The 14,499-nt window shown below is 42.1% G+C and overlaps 1 protein-coding gene across 1 annotated transcript in view; it reads right to left on the bottom strand.

Moving 5' to 3' along the window:
- The window catches only part of TAGLN3 (transgelin 3), a 34,341-nt gene extending 22,460 nt beyond the window's left edge, over positions 1-11,881 (bottom strand). The window contains exons 1-2 of the mRNA XM_030204204.1: positions 11,795-11,881; positions 2,712-2,893 (exon numbers count right to left, since the gene is read on the bottom strand). Coding sequence (XP_030060064.1) covers positions 2,712-2,891 — 180 coding nt within the window. The 5' untranslated portion in view covers positions 2,892-2,893; positions 11,795-11,881. The remainder of the gene's footprint in view (positions 1-2,711; positions 2,894-11,794) is intronic.
- Positions 11,882-14,499: the final 2,618 nt, after the last annotated feature.

Raw genomic sequence — 14,499 nt, 5'->3', positions numbered from 1 at the left:
TGCACGGAGACAGAAATCTAACCCGTCCCCACCGCAAGTAATCTCTCCATCCTTAGCCCTGGTCCACCCAGGCCTGACCCCGCCATACCGCACTCCGCCACACAGCCACCTTGACCCTCCCCCTCCCAAGAAAGCCAGATTCTATAAGCAGTGAATACTTTGGTAAAAATAACATAAATGCATTTTCTTCTGTACTCTACTAAATACAAAATTTAAAAAGATGTACATTTTCAAAATAAAGCAAACATCCATGAGCAGTATGTCCCTCTTTGCTTTCCCTCCCATCCATGAGCAGCATGTCCCCATCTCCTCTCCATCACCTTCTATCCCATATGCTGTACTTTCCCCTTTTCCCTCTCCCCATGTACGTCCCCTTTACCAATCTTTTTCCAGCCCCCTCCCTCTCTACACCCACACTCCATCCACCCTTTCAGCCGTTCCAGCATATCTGCATAGAGGAAAAGGGGAAATGGGATGGAACTTGATATACTGCCTTTCTATGGTTACAATCAAAGCATTTTACATATTATATACAGGTACTTATTTTATACCTGTGGCAATGGGCTGTTAATTTATTTTTGAGAGTCTCAGTTGAGAAGGTTGCAGTTAGTCCAAAACAAGGTGGCAAAGTTGACGGTGGCAGGTAAGAAGAGGGACCATGTTACGCCTACTCTGCAGAAGCTCCACTGGCTCCCTGTGGCATCAAGAATGAAATTTAAGGTTTTATGTGTCAAGTATAATGTATGACCACCTCTTTGCGAAATCACATTGAGTATTATGTGCCACCAGGCCATTAGGTTCTTCCCAGTAGGGTTTCTTGTGTTTGTCAGTGCCTTTTGTATGGATACAGATTGGGGCCTTTTGACACATGGGAAAGGAGATGGGACTTGACATACTGCCTTTCTGTGGTTACAGTCAAAGCAGTTTACATATTATATGCGGGTACTTATTTTGTACCTGGGGTAATGGAGGGTTAAGTGACTTGCCCAAAGTCATAAGGAGCTGCAGTTCCCCAGGTTCTCAAGCCCCTGCACTAACCATTAGGATATTCCTTCACATGAGATAAATCTCAAGAACTCATTACTGCAACCATTGATAGCGGAAACAAATTATCTGCAGATTAGAAAACAACTGAAGGCCCTGCTTTTTATGCAATAATCATAGGGAGGATAAGTAAGTGCTTTTCAAAATATTAAGCAGGTTGGTTTGCTTGAATTTCTGCTTTTATGGTTTTTATCATAAACTACGCAGATGTTTGTATGGTGGGCGATATATCAAACAATTAAAGAAAAGTAAAAGTAAAGGTAAAGGAAGGTGAAGCGACTCACCTCAGGTCAGAGAGTGAGAGTCAGTGAGAGCGGCTCTCCTGATTCCTTAAACAAAAACACACCACTGCAGCAGTACAGAGCATTTACTTATGAAATCAGCTGTCATCTTCATCAGGAGTGGCCTAGTGGTTAGAGTGGTGGACTTTGGTCCTGGGGAACTGGGTTCAATTCCCACTGCAGGCACAGGCAGCTCCTTGTGACTCTGGGCAAGTCACTTAACCCTCCATTGCCCCAGGTACAAATAAGTACCTGTATATAATATGTAAGCCACATTGAGCCTGCTATGAGTGGGAAAGCGCGGGGTACAAATGTAATAAAAAAAAAAATAAAAATCCCAAATGCCAATCACTCAGGAAACCAATAATGAAGCACACAACAAATTCAAGATTGTATATATCCTACTAACAAGATTGTAAAATTTGTACCCAACCAATGCTCTGCCTAAATTATTGTATCCAACCTATGTCCCACTTATGATGTAAACCACACTGAACCCTGAAAGGGAGATTTTAGCGGTAAATAAGATCTGAATTTAATTGAATTTTAAAAAACAGGCATGTTTGTGCAATCCCACTGTAATGGTATTAGTATTCCTTGTAACACCACCATTGCCGACATCTCTTCCTTTCTTCCGTGTAACTGACTCTTACCTATTTATCTAATGAGAAAAGGCAATTACCAGATGAAAGTGTGGAGGATAAGAACCAAATTCCTTCTCTTAGGTCTTTTCTTTCCTACTTCATAAAATGCGTTGGCCATACAAAATTAGGAAGATAATTTGCCACAGATGATCCTAATTGTCCCAACCATATGAAAGAAATTAGACAACTCTTCTCTTTCACTTGCTATCATTCCTATCTGCTAAGATACCTTCACTCCCTTGGTTATCCTGTCTCTTATAGCATCTGCCTGAGACATGCAATTCATTGTAAGTAAAGCTCATTACCGTGGCTTTCAAAATAAGGGGAAATGTGTTCCGAGTGCTATCTGTCACAATTAGTCCAGAATACATTTTTGTCTAAGGATGATCACGTTTTGCTAGAAATATACTCACAGGCATACGGAATTTCTTCTAACAAGTAACTCCAGTAAGATGTCAAATGTCTACAAGCTATGACAGTTTTCACCAGAGGAACTATAACAATATTAATTGAGTGTGATAGCCTGCATACAACTTTAGTTCAGACAGAAGAGTCCAAAACCAGCAATTTAAAGCTGAAAAAAAGGACATGAGAGATTGCCAGTCCAGCTCTCTCTTCAGCCCTGGGGACAGGAAATGACCACCAGGATGACACTTCTTGGCAAAAGTTTTGCCTTTTTTGTATAGGATACCCAGTACTTAGTGTTACCCCCAAATTCAGCACAGTTCATGTGGCTACTTACAGTTCCGTCCATTAACCATTCCTGAAAATACACACTTCCAGGTTGCAGGGGTCCCTTATCATGATTACACTGTGCCTTTATCCAGTCCACGAGCTTGGCTTCTAGTTCCAGGTCGTATTTCTGTTCAATTTTTTCCTGTACCTCTCGACTTAAACCATAGCTTGGTCCTCTGTTAGCCATCACTGAAAAAAAAAAAAAAAAGATATTAAATAAAACAATATCTATTAGGATTCTGTTTCTTTTCAGTATGTGGGGGTTGTATCATTTTCTCTTTTGCCTGTAATTCTGACATCCCAGACATCCCCACTGCTCCAGAACTCAGCTATGAAGCCTGCTGGCTGATTAGCATTGTTTTGTTAAACTAGCATTGATCCTGAGAACTAATCATGCCTATCGGGCAGTATAGTCAATAGTCTCAAGGTTAGTATTTTTTTTTCTTACATTTGTACCCTGCGCTTTCCCACTCATAGCAGGCTCAATGCAGCTTACCTATTATATACAGGTACTTATTTGTACCTGGGGCAATGGAGGGTTAAGTGACTTGCCCAGAGTCACAAGAAGCTGCCTGTGCCTGGGAATCGAACCCAGTTCCCCAGGACCAAAGTCCACCACTCTAACCACTAGGCCACTCCTCCACTCTCCTATTTGTCTCCTATTGCTGAAATGTTGGCATACTTTCCAATGTCTGAATTTTTCTCTGGTTCAACTTATTATTGTCATGCAACTGACTTCCCTTACGTGGTACTCGTATATCCTGTGCAGGGTGCCTAATGAATGCAATGAATCGAATCAATGAGATGTCAGTGTATTCAGAACCCATCCATCTTCTGCAGTGGTCAACCTGGAGCCTGAAACTCCAACCCCATCTATAACTAACAGCATTCGTAATGGAAAAGGTCAGGGGTGAAAAATGCTACATATCTGTATGCACAATCATCAGATCACATCCAATTTGATTTTCTTGGCATTCCTTGGGGAGGAGTTGACTCCAAACTGTGATAAAACAATGCAGCTTGATTGAGTGATGTGCTGCCAATTTCTTAATAAAGGGAGTTTTGTCACCACAAATGTCTTCTCTCCTTCTTGTTACTTTTCTGTCCTGTACGACATTCCTTTCTCCCCCTTTTTAAAGTTTTGTAAACCGCTTCGATAGGTTCTGAAAGGCAGTATATTAAGCGCCAACATAAGCACATTTTTATCAAGTGGCTCTCACCAGCTCCGTTATAAGAGTAAGGGACTCTATCATAAAGTAATTTGTAACAACATTTGGATTTTTAGCTTGCCTTTCTAAATTACGCTCAATAGCATGATTAGAATTCTCATAATGTAAATCCCCAGAAAGCTTAAAGTCTGAGACACCAGGAGACAGTGTGACTCGCTCAAAGGCAGAAGGAATGTTGGTGGGGATAGTAGAATTTAAACCCTGGTTTTGCTGGTTCTTGGCTCATTGCTTTAACCACTGGGCACACATTCTTGAAGGAGCTCCCCTTTCAAAACATTGCTATCTGTATAAGACACCACTGTAACCAAATATTGTAAAAGCACAGCAGCCAGCACTGGACCCTGGGATTAGAGCCTGACCGAAATTTGGTTTCAGTTCTGGCGCCACAACCGACTTGAAAAGCAGTTTTCGGCAAGTTTCTGCAAAAAAAGCTTTCTGCAGGGTAGCAATCTCTTGTTTACAGTGATTGCCAAAAAGCCCGCCCCACCTCAGAGGAGCTCACCTCCAACAGCAAGAGAAGCAGCCCACCAGCTCTGGCAGCAAAAGGAGCAGCAGCTCAACTACAGTAGCAAAAGAAGCGTGCTTGAACTGTTGCTGCTATTGGCAATGCACGAACATTCAGTAAATGGCCCCCGAGAGTGCAATCAGTGTATCAAAATAATACCAAACAGAACCCAGATCCAAAGAGATTCAGATTCAATATATTTACTAGCAAAACAGTTTGAAAACGTGAACAACTTCCCTTCAAACAGCCTATTTACCTTAGCGCAGTCTCTCCTACACATTCCAGCTTCAAGCAGTCTAGTGTTCTCTAACTGCTGCTGCTATGGGCAATATGGTAGTATTAATAAATTTTTTCACATCCACACACCAGACTCAGGCCTTTTCCTATTGTTTCATTTTCGGTTCTGGCCAAAATCAAGCACCGGTTTTGGCTGAAAATGGACAAACAGGTTTGGTGGCAGTTTTGGTTTCAACCGAAAATGTAAAAATCAGTTTTGGTCAGGCTCTATCTGGGATGCCTGTAAAGCACGGGAGGGTTGTTTGCTACCCAGTCCCTTTAGGCATCTAAAGGGAGGAAGGAGTAGAGGTGAAGCGACTGCCTAGTGGTCAAACAGTGAAACAGAGAAGCCAGGGTTCAAATCCTTATGACATTGGGTAAGTCACTTAGGGCCCCTTTTACAAAGCAGCGGCACCCATACCACCGCTTTGCTGTCCACAAATCCAGCACTACCACTGGGCTACCGCAGGAGCCTAGCAGTACTGACTGCCCTCAACACATGTCATTTCCGGTGCATCAGATTTTTAAACATTTTTTGTGCCAGGGTAGCAGAGGCGTAGCCAGATTTCGGCGGGAGGGGGGTCCAGAGCCCGAGGGGAGGGGGCACATTTTAGCCCCCCCGCCGGCGCCGCCGACCCCCCCGCCATTGCTGACCCCCCCCAGTGCCGCCACCACCACCAACAACAACAACTTTGACCCCCCCCCCGCCGACGACCCTCTTGATCCCCCCTCCCGGCGCCAACCCTCCTATACGTGCAGGATGTCAGAAACAGAACAAAGGAAGAAGAGGACCTCGGCTGGTGGGGTCCCCCGCCAGCAAAGGTAGCAGACGGCGACGGCGGGAGGGGGGGGTCGAGAGGGTCGTCGGCAGGGGGGTCTAGGGCCAAATCTATGGGGTCCCAGGCCCCCGTAGCCACGTCCCTGCAGGGTAGCACAGGAGCCTTACCTAAATAAGTGGCGGTAAGGACTCCTCCAGGAAATGGCTGCATGGCAACAGTTTCACTTACCGCACAGCCATTTCCAGCCCCCGCCCAGAATTTCCTTTTTTCCGGGCAGCAGTAAAAGGTGGTCTCTGCATGCAGCAAACCCGTGTGCCAATGCCACTGCAGGGCCCCTTTTACTGTTGCTTGGTGAAAGGGGACATTAATCTTCCACTGCCTCAAGTACAAACTTAGGGCCCTGTTTACTAAGCCACACTAACATTTTTAGCGCACGCTAACACTAGAGACACCCATATTGCGCTAAAAATTAGCACATGCTAAAAACGCTAGTGCGTCTTAGTAAACAGGGCCCTTAAATTGTAAGAAAAACCAAGTCTGACTCACCTTCATCTACTACTGAAAAGATGCCAGCTAAATCCAAATCCATAAATAAGTTACAAGACTGGCGAAATACGGAGAAGACCACCACAACAAGAAAAAGTGAGAGATCCTGCACTATTACACAAAAATCCAAATAATTTCATTTACAACATTATAATACTCTTTGTAAATAATGTAGGAATCTCAAACGGTGGGGGGGGGGGAAGAGACCTCAGAACTAGAGAATGATGCGGACCCACAGTAACCACGGCGATGGGGGTGGGGACAGAGCTTGCACGGGGCAGGGAGAGATCCCATGGGGACAGGGCGGGGATGGGGATAGAGCTCACAGAGATGAGGACAAACTTTGTCCCGGTGTCATTTTCTACTTTGAAGCCTGTTAATGGACTGGATTGTTATTTTTGAGTGATGCAGACAACGATAATTTTGACTTTTTCAAAAAACAAGCAAACATGCTGGCCACAACTAGCAAAATTTGCATGGGGGATCCTGTACAACCTGCTTCCAGCACATCTTCTAAGAAGACATCTTCTATTGCAGGAAGGACTGTGGAAGACAGGAGAGCTAGACTGAATCCTGAGATTGTTGATGACTTCTTATTACTTAACATTCTTATTCATTCACAGATTAAAGAATCTTAACAGTGCTTCATATTTTGTACCCCTGGACATTTTAAAAGGGTGGATTATGATTCCTTGGGGAAGTAGAAATCAGCTATTGTTGGGGGTGGAAGGGTAGAGAGTGGTGGTGAGGAGAGTTATTATAGCTGCTCACTGTTATTGTTTTTTATATTTGTAATTTATGCACAGCATATTGTTCCTTTTTATACTTTAATAAAAATTTAAATATAAAATCATAATTGTTCAAAGCTTCTGCAGATGAGGACAGAGTCCATGAACCTGCAAGGACGGGGCAGAGACGGGACAGGGCCTCTGGGGATAGGGCGGGGACATGGGGTGGGGATGGAGACAGCAGGGGGACAACATTTGTCCCTGTGTCATTCTCTACTCAGAACTTTATCATGGTGCACAGTGCCTTGGAATTAGTTATTATCAGCAATCTTCATGTTCTATTGAACTTGCACACTTTTAATTTTAGAATTATAATATTGTTATAAGTGAGGTATTGGGCTGTTCAGAAAAATTCATAGAAGAGCATTTCCAAACTCCCTACGCTGTATTTGAAAAGTTTCCCCCTTTGTAGTCTGAAATTATTACTGCTAAAAATAATACTTTGAGGTCTTATTATCCTCTATAGTAACATAGCTATTTTCGATTGAACAATCACCAGAGGGCCATTGTTCAACCTTCTACTGACTGTCTAACAGCTCTTGTTACAGGATGATCCAGAGGAAGGCAAAAAAACCCACAAGCAAACAGTGTATCTATAGCTAATTTTACAGCAGTAAAATAAATTCCTTCCTGAGCACAGTTTATAACAATTATTTTAATACTAATAAAAAAGGCCCGTTTGTTTGAAAGGAAACGGGTGCTAGCAAGGTTTTCCTCTGAGTGTGTATGTGTGAGAGAGTGTATGTGAGAGTGACTGTGTGAGAGAGGCTTCTGTTCCTGCTGCTGTGCATTCCCCGTGTTGTGCTGATTCGCTGCTCCCTGTATCGTGGCTCTGCCCCTCTCCCTTCTACTGGCCAATCTGGTGTGGGTTGTGTGACGTCACTATTATCTACTACAACATGATCCAGACCACCACCAAGGGATCCACGGTTCCAGGCAGCCTCAGAATGTTGGAGGTGAGAATTATTATATAGGATTGCTGGTTAGCTCTTTTCTGTAATGGATGGCTACATCTTACCCAGCATCATCTGTTTACTCTTAAAACTTTTTAAATGGTGATGTCATAATCACTGGTATAGAGACAAAATGGTCTAAATTTGGCTGATATGATTTCCCTTCACTATTGAGTACATTTATTTTTTACAACTCATATAGATGTGAAAAACATTTTCTAACATGGCTCAGAGTAAATCTTTATGCACTTGCTTTCAAAAAATATAATTCAAGATCATCAAGCTCAAACGTAAAATGTTTGGTCCATCTCCACATCTAGATAAAAATTAATAAAAGAAATAGTCAATAAATCATGCCCATGTCTTATTCTGCTGCAACAATCTTTTTCTCATGCAAATACTTATATTCTTTTTTTCCCTTTGTAGTCCCAAAGCAGCTCACATAAAATATAACAAAAACATTTATAATACATTCAAAACACAATACTCAAGTCACACACATAACCCCAGATTCTATAAAGATCACCCAAATTTGGTTGCGGATCTCAGATTGGCACCCAAAATAATCAATTAATGGTCTGCAATTATTTAATTATTGGAGCTAAGCACTTAATTGGCACTAATCTGGCTATGTGCTATTCTGTCAGAATGGGTGCCTAAATTGGATCACTTGCAACTCAAAAGGGGGTGTGGGCATGGGAAGGGCATGCGCAGGTTGGGGCATTCAGAAAAGTTAACATAGTAAGTGACGGCAAATAAAGACCTGAATGGTCCAGTCAGTCTGTCCAACATTCATATTCATTATCAATTCAAGATTAAATCAACAATTAACTTGATATTATATACTTGATCGTGGTCTTTCTTTGCTGTTTTTCAGACATGGACCGTAGAAGTCCGCCCAGCTCTGTCTTTATGTTCCAACTACTGGAGTTGCCATCAAAGCCCACTCCAGCCTATCCGAATCCCTCGTCATTTGCAGGACACAGACCGTAAAAGTCTGCCCAGCACTGTCCTCAACATTCCAAATTACTGGAGTTTCTGTCAAAGCTCTCTACAGCCCATCCTAAACCAGAATGCTATATGCAGGATTCAGACTGTACAAGCCAGTCTGGCACCAGCCTTAGTTGATACAGCCAGAGTTGCCATCTAAGAACTACTTGACATGCAAACACATATGCAACCCTTTAAGTTTTGTTTTTTTTATACCATTCATACGTTTTTTTATACTATTCAAGATACCAAGATGAATGCAGTGTTACAGAAAGTGGAAATCTGCACCCAACTTGTGTACCTGGGTTTATACCAGGTTTTAGATGGAGTAAGTCCTCACACCCAAAGTTAAGTACCAAATTCAGGGGTCCTTTTACTAAGATGCACTGAAAAATGGATTGTGGTAGTGTAGGCACGGGTTTTGGGTGCGCGCCAATCCATTTTTCAGTGCGCCTGTAAAAAAGGCTTTTTTTTGCTGAAAATAGACGTGCAGCAAAATCAAAACTGCCATGCATCCATTTTGGGTCTGAGACCTTACCGCCAGCCATTGACCTAGCAGTAAAGACTCACGCGGTAATCAGGCAATATTGACCTACGCGTGCCAAATGCCACTTAGCACGCGTCCGTTAAGTGCGCTCAAAAATAAAAAATATTTTTCAGACGTGCGTATCGGACACACGCCAAAAGTGAACTTACCGCAAGAGCCACGTGGTAGTCAGGCGGTAACTCTATTTTGGCGCATGTTGGGCAGACATAGACGCTTATGTGGCTTAGTAAAAGGACCCCTCAGTGCTCAACACTATTCTATAAAAAGTTCTCAACCCAAAGCGCCCCTTATAGAATGGTGCTGAGCGTCAAATTTTACCGATGCTGAATTTTTGGCACCATTTATAGAATCTGGCCCATAAGCAAGTCAGAGTTCAAAACTATACTAGCCCCCCCAACATAGAGAGACAAACTTTCACCCAGTGTGGATGCTACAAATTGTGGCCTGCTGTACTAACAAATGGCTTATCAGTAAACCAAATGGAGAATCTGTATTGCAATAAATAGAAAGGCTGGCAGAACTCTTCATAATGCAGTATTTCTCAGCTCAGTGTAAGTTCAGCGCATAGAACAATCCATCACTAAAAACTGCTTAGTTAGAATAAAAGTGTTTATCAAATCCAGAATTCTAAAAGTATTGTTTTAAAAATACAGATACAGAGTTCTAATTATGCTTTCTGCTTTTTACTGGCTGTAGAAAAAATATCCTAATTCCCTCTGCTCCCAGATAAAAAAATTTTAAAAAATTGTCTGAAATTTTGAAATAAACATCCTGTCTACTAATATTGCTGAAAAAGAAAAGTGTCTTACGACCAACCTCATACCATACAGCTACTTCTGATCACTTTTAATAACAACTTAGGACGACACTGCACACATGACAATCTATTATTAGCCTATAGAAGAACGGCAGACACTGTTTAATATCTATATCTATATATTTTTTTTTCAATTTGAGGAGGTATTATGACCAGAGCTGAGGTGTCAGCACACTAAATCTTCAACCGACTCAGACGCCTCTATTTTTCTACTGTCCAACTCAGATTCCAACTCCTACCGATATTAGGGTTTGAATTTTCTGTTCTGGATCTAAAATACTGGTAAATATAACTTATTAATTACCAATACTTCATATCCAGGACAAAAATACTTATTTATAAAATGATAAATTTACCATATATTATAATGCTTTTTTTTAAAGTTGGAGTCGTCGGTACATTTTTACCGACTGACTCCACACCCCTGAATATGGCACAGCCATAAAATATGTATTCAATTTTGAGAAGTCTCATTATACCATTTCTATAATAAGTTAGAGAGGATATATATCTATATATGGATATGCCCAACCCAAATACACAAAAACAATACATATACACACATTTGCACATACTGAGCAGAGCTCAGATACAATAAAGTCATACCAGCTCTGCTAATGAATTAAAAAATATATTCCTTTGGGTTTTCTGCTTTGTTCTTTCTCTTACACCTCTAAATCATGGAACGCCTCTATAAATAAATCCAATTAAATCATGTACACAAAGGCTTAGATTTGCACCCTATCACCCTGACTATAATACATTGCAGTTAGTTAATGATGTGATTGCTTTCCTTCCTGGGAACTGTACATTATGTTGTGGTGTAACTTAAATTCACGTGAATATGTGGAAATAAGAGTAAACAAAGAAGTTGTAGGTGACATCTGTGATTAACTTTACAAGGCTCTGCTCCCTTCACCAGGTCATTTTTCTGGAAGGCTAATGTTATCTTACCAAGGAGTCCTCATTATCAAATAGCTAGAGATATGCCACTGAAGGGACTCAGATAGCATAGCTCATGGAGTGATTTTTTTTTGCACATTATAGACAGCACAACAGAGATTTTCAAGTATCAGCTTCAGCAGAGAGACACATCTATTTCTTACAATAGCATGGGCTGTGCCTCCTCCTCAACTCTACAATGACTTGGCTGTCGGGTTATAAAACAGTTAACACTCCCCTCCGCCATGGCTGTGAATGAAGACTCCTGGTACCCTAGTTCAACAGAGGATGGATTGAGCTGGAAGCCCAAAGATTAAGGAAACTGCCTGGGATATAAACAGTGTAGATTAAAAATAATATAAATATGTCTAAATCACAGCAGAGTACAAAATGCTACACTTAACCTTTTTCCTCCCAAGACATCTAAGCTTAGATTATTTCAGCTCGGGGAGCTCTCCCACCCTCACTAGAAACAGAATAAACCTAGTGAATACCGTAGCCGAGATCCTCCAAGGGAAGAGCACCAGGAGGAACTGTGGAACCCTCTGAGATTAAAAGTACAAAAATGCAAAAGGAATACCAGTCTCTTCCTCTAGTGTTGTCCTGGCCTGCAGTGCTGTGTATGAATGAGCAGCAGTGGGAGGCATTCGATCAGAGCCAGTTTAGTGGCTGAGGCTGGACTACTCAGTGCATCAGTTATGCCCACAAGATGCTATACCTGCTGCTCTTGTCCAGCTGGGTGGCTTTGCTCCCGAGATCCTGCTACTGAGTAACAAGAGTAGCTGGCTGCTGCTGCTGTAGTTCCAATTCCTGGGGTCTCTGTCTGTTCCGCTCCACAGCTTCCTAGCTTAAAAAGGTCAGTCTGGGCTTGGCTGGGTCCACGCCTTCCCCATCTGTCTCATTGTGACACCAAATGCAAGGGACAGGGCTCGTTCTAATATACAGCAAAGGAAAAATCACAGCCAATAAACTGGTGCAGGATGAAATTCAAAAGAGGCCTATTGTTTCATCCTAGGGTTTCTCCTCCTCATCCTTCCCGATAAACCAATGCAGATGCACAGCTTGTGTCCTCCCTTAAAGGGACACAGCCAGATTAGTTTATTGTGCATGAGAACAGCTCAGCTCTCTCTTTGTTTTCTTGAAAGTACTAAGACAACAGGGGCTCTTGTAAACCCTACAGTATAAAGATGACTTTTGGTTTGGTTTATTATACTAGACACAAGACAAACTCCTTCCGTTAGATAAATCACTCCCCATTCAATGTTGGTTTGTGTTCATCTAAAACAATTTTTTCCTAATTTTGGGGAACTTTCTCATGCTCATTTAACCCATTTGGGTTCTTTTTAAAGGCATACATTGGCCCCTTGATTCTATATATCGCAACTTAACTTGTGCGCATGCAAATCTGGTTGTATCCTGGATTTGCACATGCAAGTTGTTAACAAGCCAATCAGTGCTAATTGCCAATTAAGCAAGTATTGACAATAATTGGCTTTAATTCATATTTATGCACACAACTGTCAGCGTATTCTGTAACATGATGGGAATAAATTCTAAGTCACATAGTTGAAAAGGGGGCGTGGCCTTGGGCACGGAATGGGTGAGTGGTGGGCATTTCTAAAATCTATGCACGTTGTTATAGAATACACTCAGTCTGCATCTAATTTAGATGGCGGCATTTACGCTAAGCCCAAGACTAAATTTAGTCACACGGACGGGTGCTTGGTGTAATCTATAATCCATTTGGAAATTTAGCCATATTCTGAAAAGTACACCTACACTTAGGCGTACTGTGATATATAGAATCTAGCCCTGTATGTGCTGAAGACCGTAGAATGCACACAATCGATTTTATGCATACTAATTCATAGGCATAAGCATGTATAAGCAATTTGTGCCCACTAAATTTTTAATGGGCCGAAATGAACCAAATGCACACTCTACATGTGAAATAAATTGTTATATGGATTATTTGCCATATATAGCATATATAATCTAACCTACAATGAATCGATTCCATCACCCTTCCATTTGTCCCCTTATCTGCAAACAGAAAATCATTTTTGTGTATAACGAATGATTCGGCCAGTTGAAGGAATTTTGCCTTATGGCCTGATTCACTAACACTCCCCCCCAATACACACAGAAGGGGGAATTTAATAAATGGTGCACAAAGTTAGGCACTGGGATGAGCCGTGCTAAGCTAGTAAACGGTGCTCTGTGTAGAACAGGGCTTCTCAACCCAATCCTTGGGACACACCTAGCCCAGTCAGGTTTTCAGGATACCCGCAATAAATATGCATGAGATGATTTTGAATGTCCTATATACAAATTTTCTCATGCATATTTATTGTAGATATCCTGAAAACCTGACTAGCTAGGTGTGTCCCGAGGATTAGGTTGAGAACCTCTAGCATAGAATGACCTTTACAGAATTAGCTTAGCGTGCATTTCATGCCCAACTTTTGGCATGAGCATTTACGCCTTCCAAAGGCTGGTGTAAATGCTCTCACCCAACTGATGGCAGTTAGGTGCACAAATGCAGGTATTCAGGGCAGCCCTACCATTAGGCTACCTGAGGCAGGGGCCTCAGGGGGCACACTCCAGGAGTGGCATTCTCCCCTTCCCTCCTCAATCCTTCGTTTTTTTTTTCCCCAAAAGGCGGCAGAGGCAGCAATTCCCATAGGCTTCTCTGCCATGGTGCCTCCTGCACCGGCCTCTTCTCCCACTGTGACCTGCCACGACATAACTTCCTGTTTCCTCAGAGGCGGGACACAGTAGCAAAGAGGCTGCTGCCAGCAGTAGTGCAGCAGGGCAGCCTATGGGAATCGCTGCCACCTTTTGGGAAATAAGGTAAAGGATTGAGGGAAGGGGGGAGATGCTAGACTGGGTGGGGGGGGAGCATGGGCGGGGCAGCACAGCCTTTCATCCCTGCCTTGGGTGGTAGATTGCCTTGGGCCACCCCTGCGGGTATTCTACATCATGATGCTTAATTTCTGGGAATGCTACGGAGCTGCCTATGCCCTCACATGGCCACACCCCCTTAGAGTTGCACACTATGACATTTATGTATGCATGTTAAAAAATAAGGCGTGCGGAAGATCTGTGTTTAACTCCTAATTCCTGCCAATTAAGTGCCTAACGCCAATATCGGATTGTTATCACTTAATTAGCTAATTTGTTTGCACATCCAATTTTGGGCAATCTATATTGAAGCTGGGCGATAAAGCCTGAATATAGCAAGCCTTCCGTTATAATACCCAAACAGATATAAAAAGATCTACAGATTACCTATGGAAACAGCAAAAGTTCTACTTTCACAGAACTTCATATTTGAGAATTCTATGACATGAATATTAATCCACACTGACATAAAACATGCACAGTTATTGTGTGGTTCATTTACAAAAAAAAAAATTATTA

The sequence above is a fragment of the Microcaecilia unicolor genome, chromosome 5 (genome assembly GCF_901765095.1).
Source record: "Microcaecilia unicolor chromosome 5, aMicUni1.1, whole genome shotgun sequence".
Taxonomy (NCBI): domain Eukaryota; kingdom Metazoa; phylum Chordata; class Amphibia; order Gymnophiona; family Siphonopidae; genus Microcaecilia; species Microcaecilia unicolor.
The sequence above is the reverse complement of the archived record's forward strand: the minus strand, read 5'-3'. Positions and strand labels throughout refer to the sequence as shown.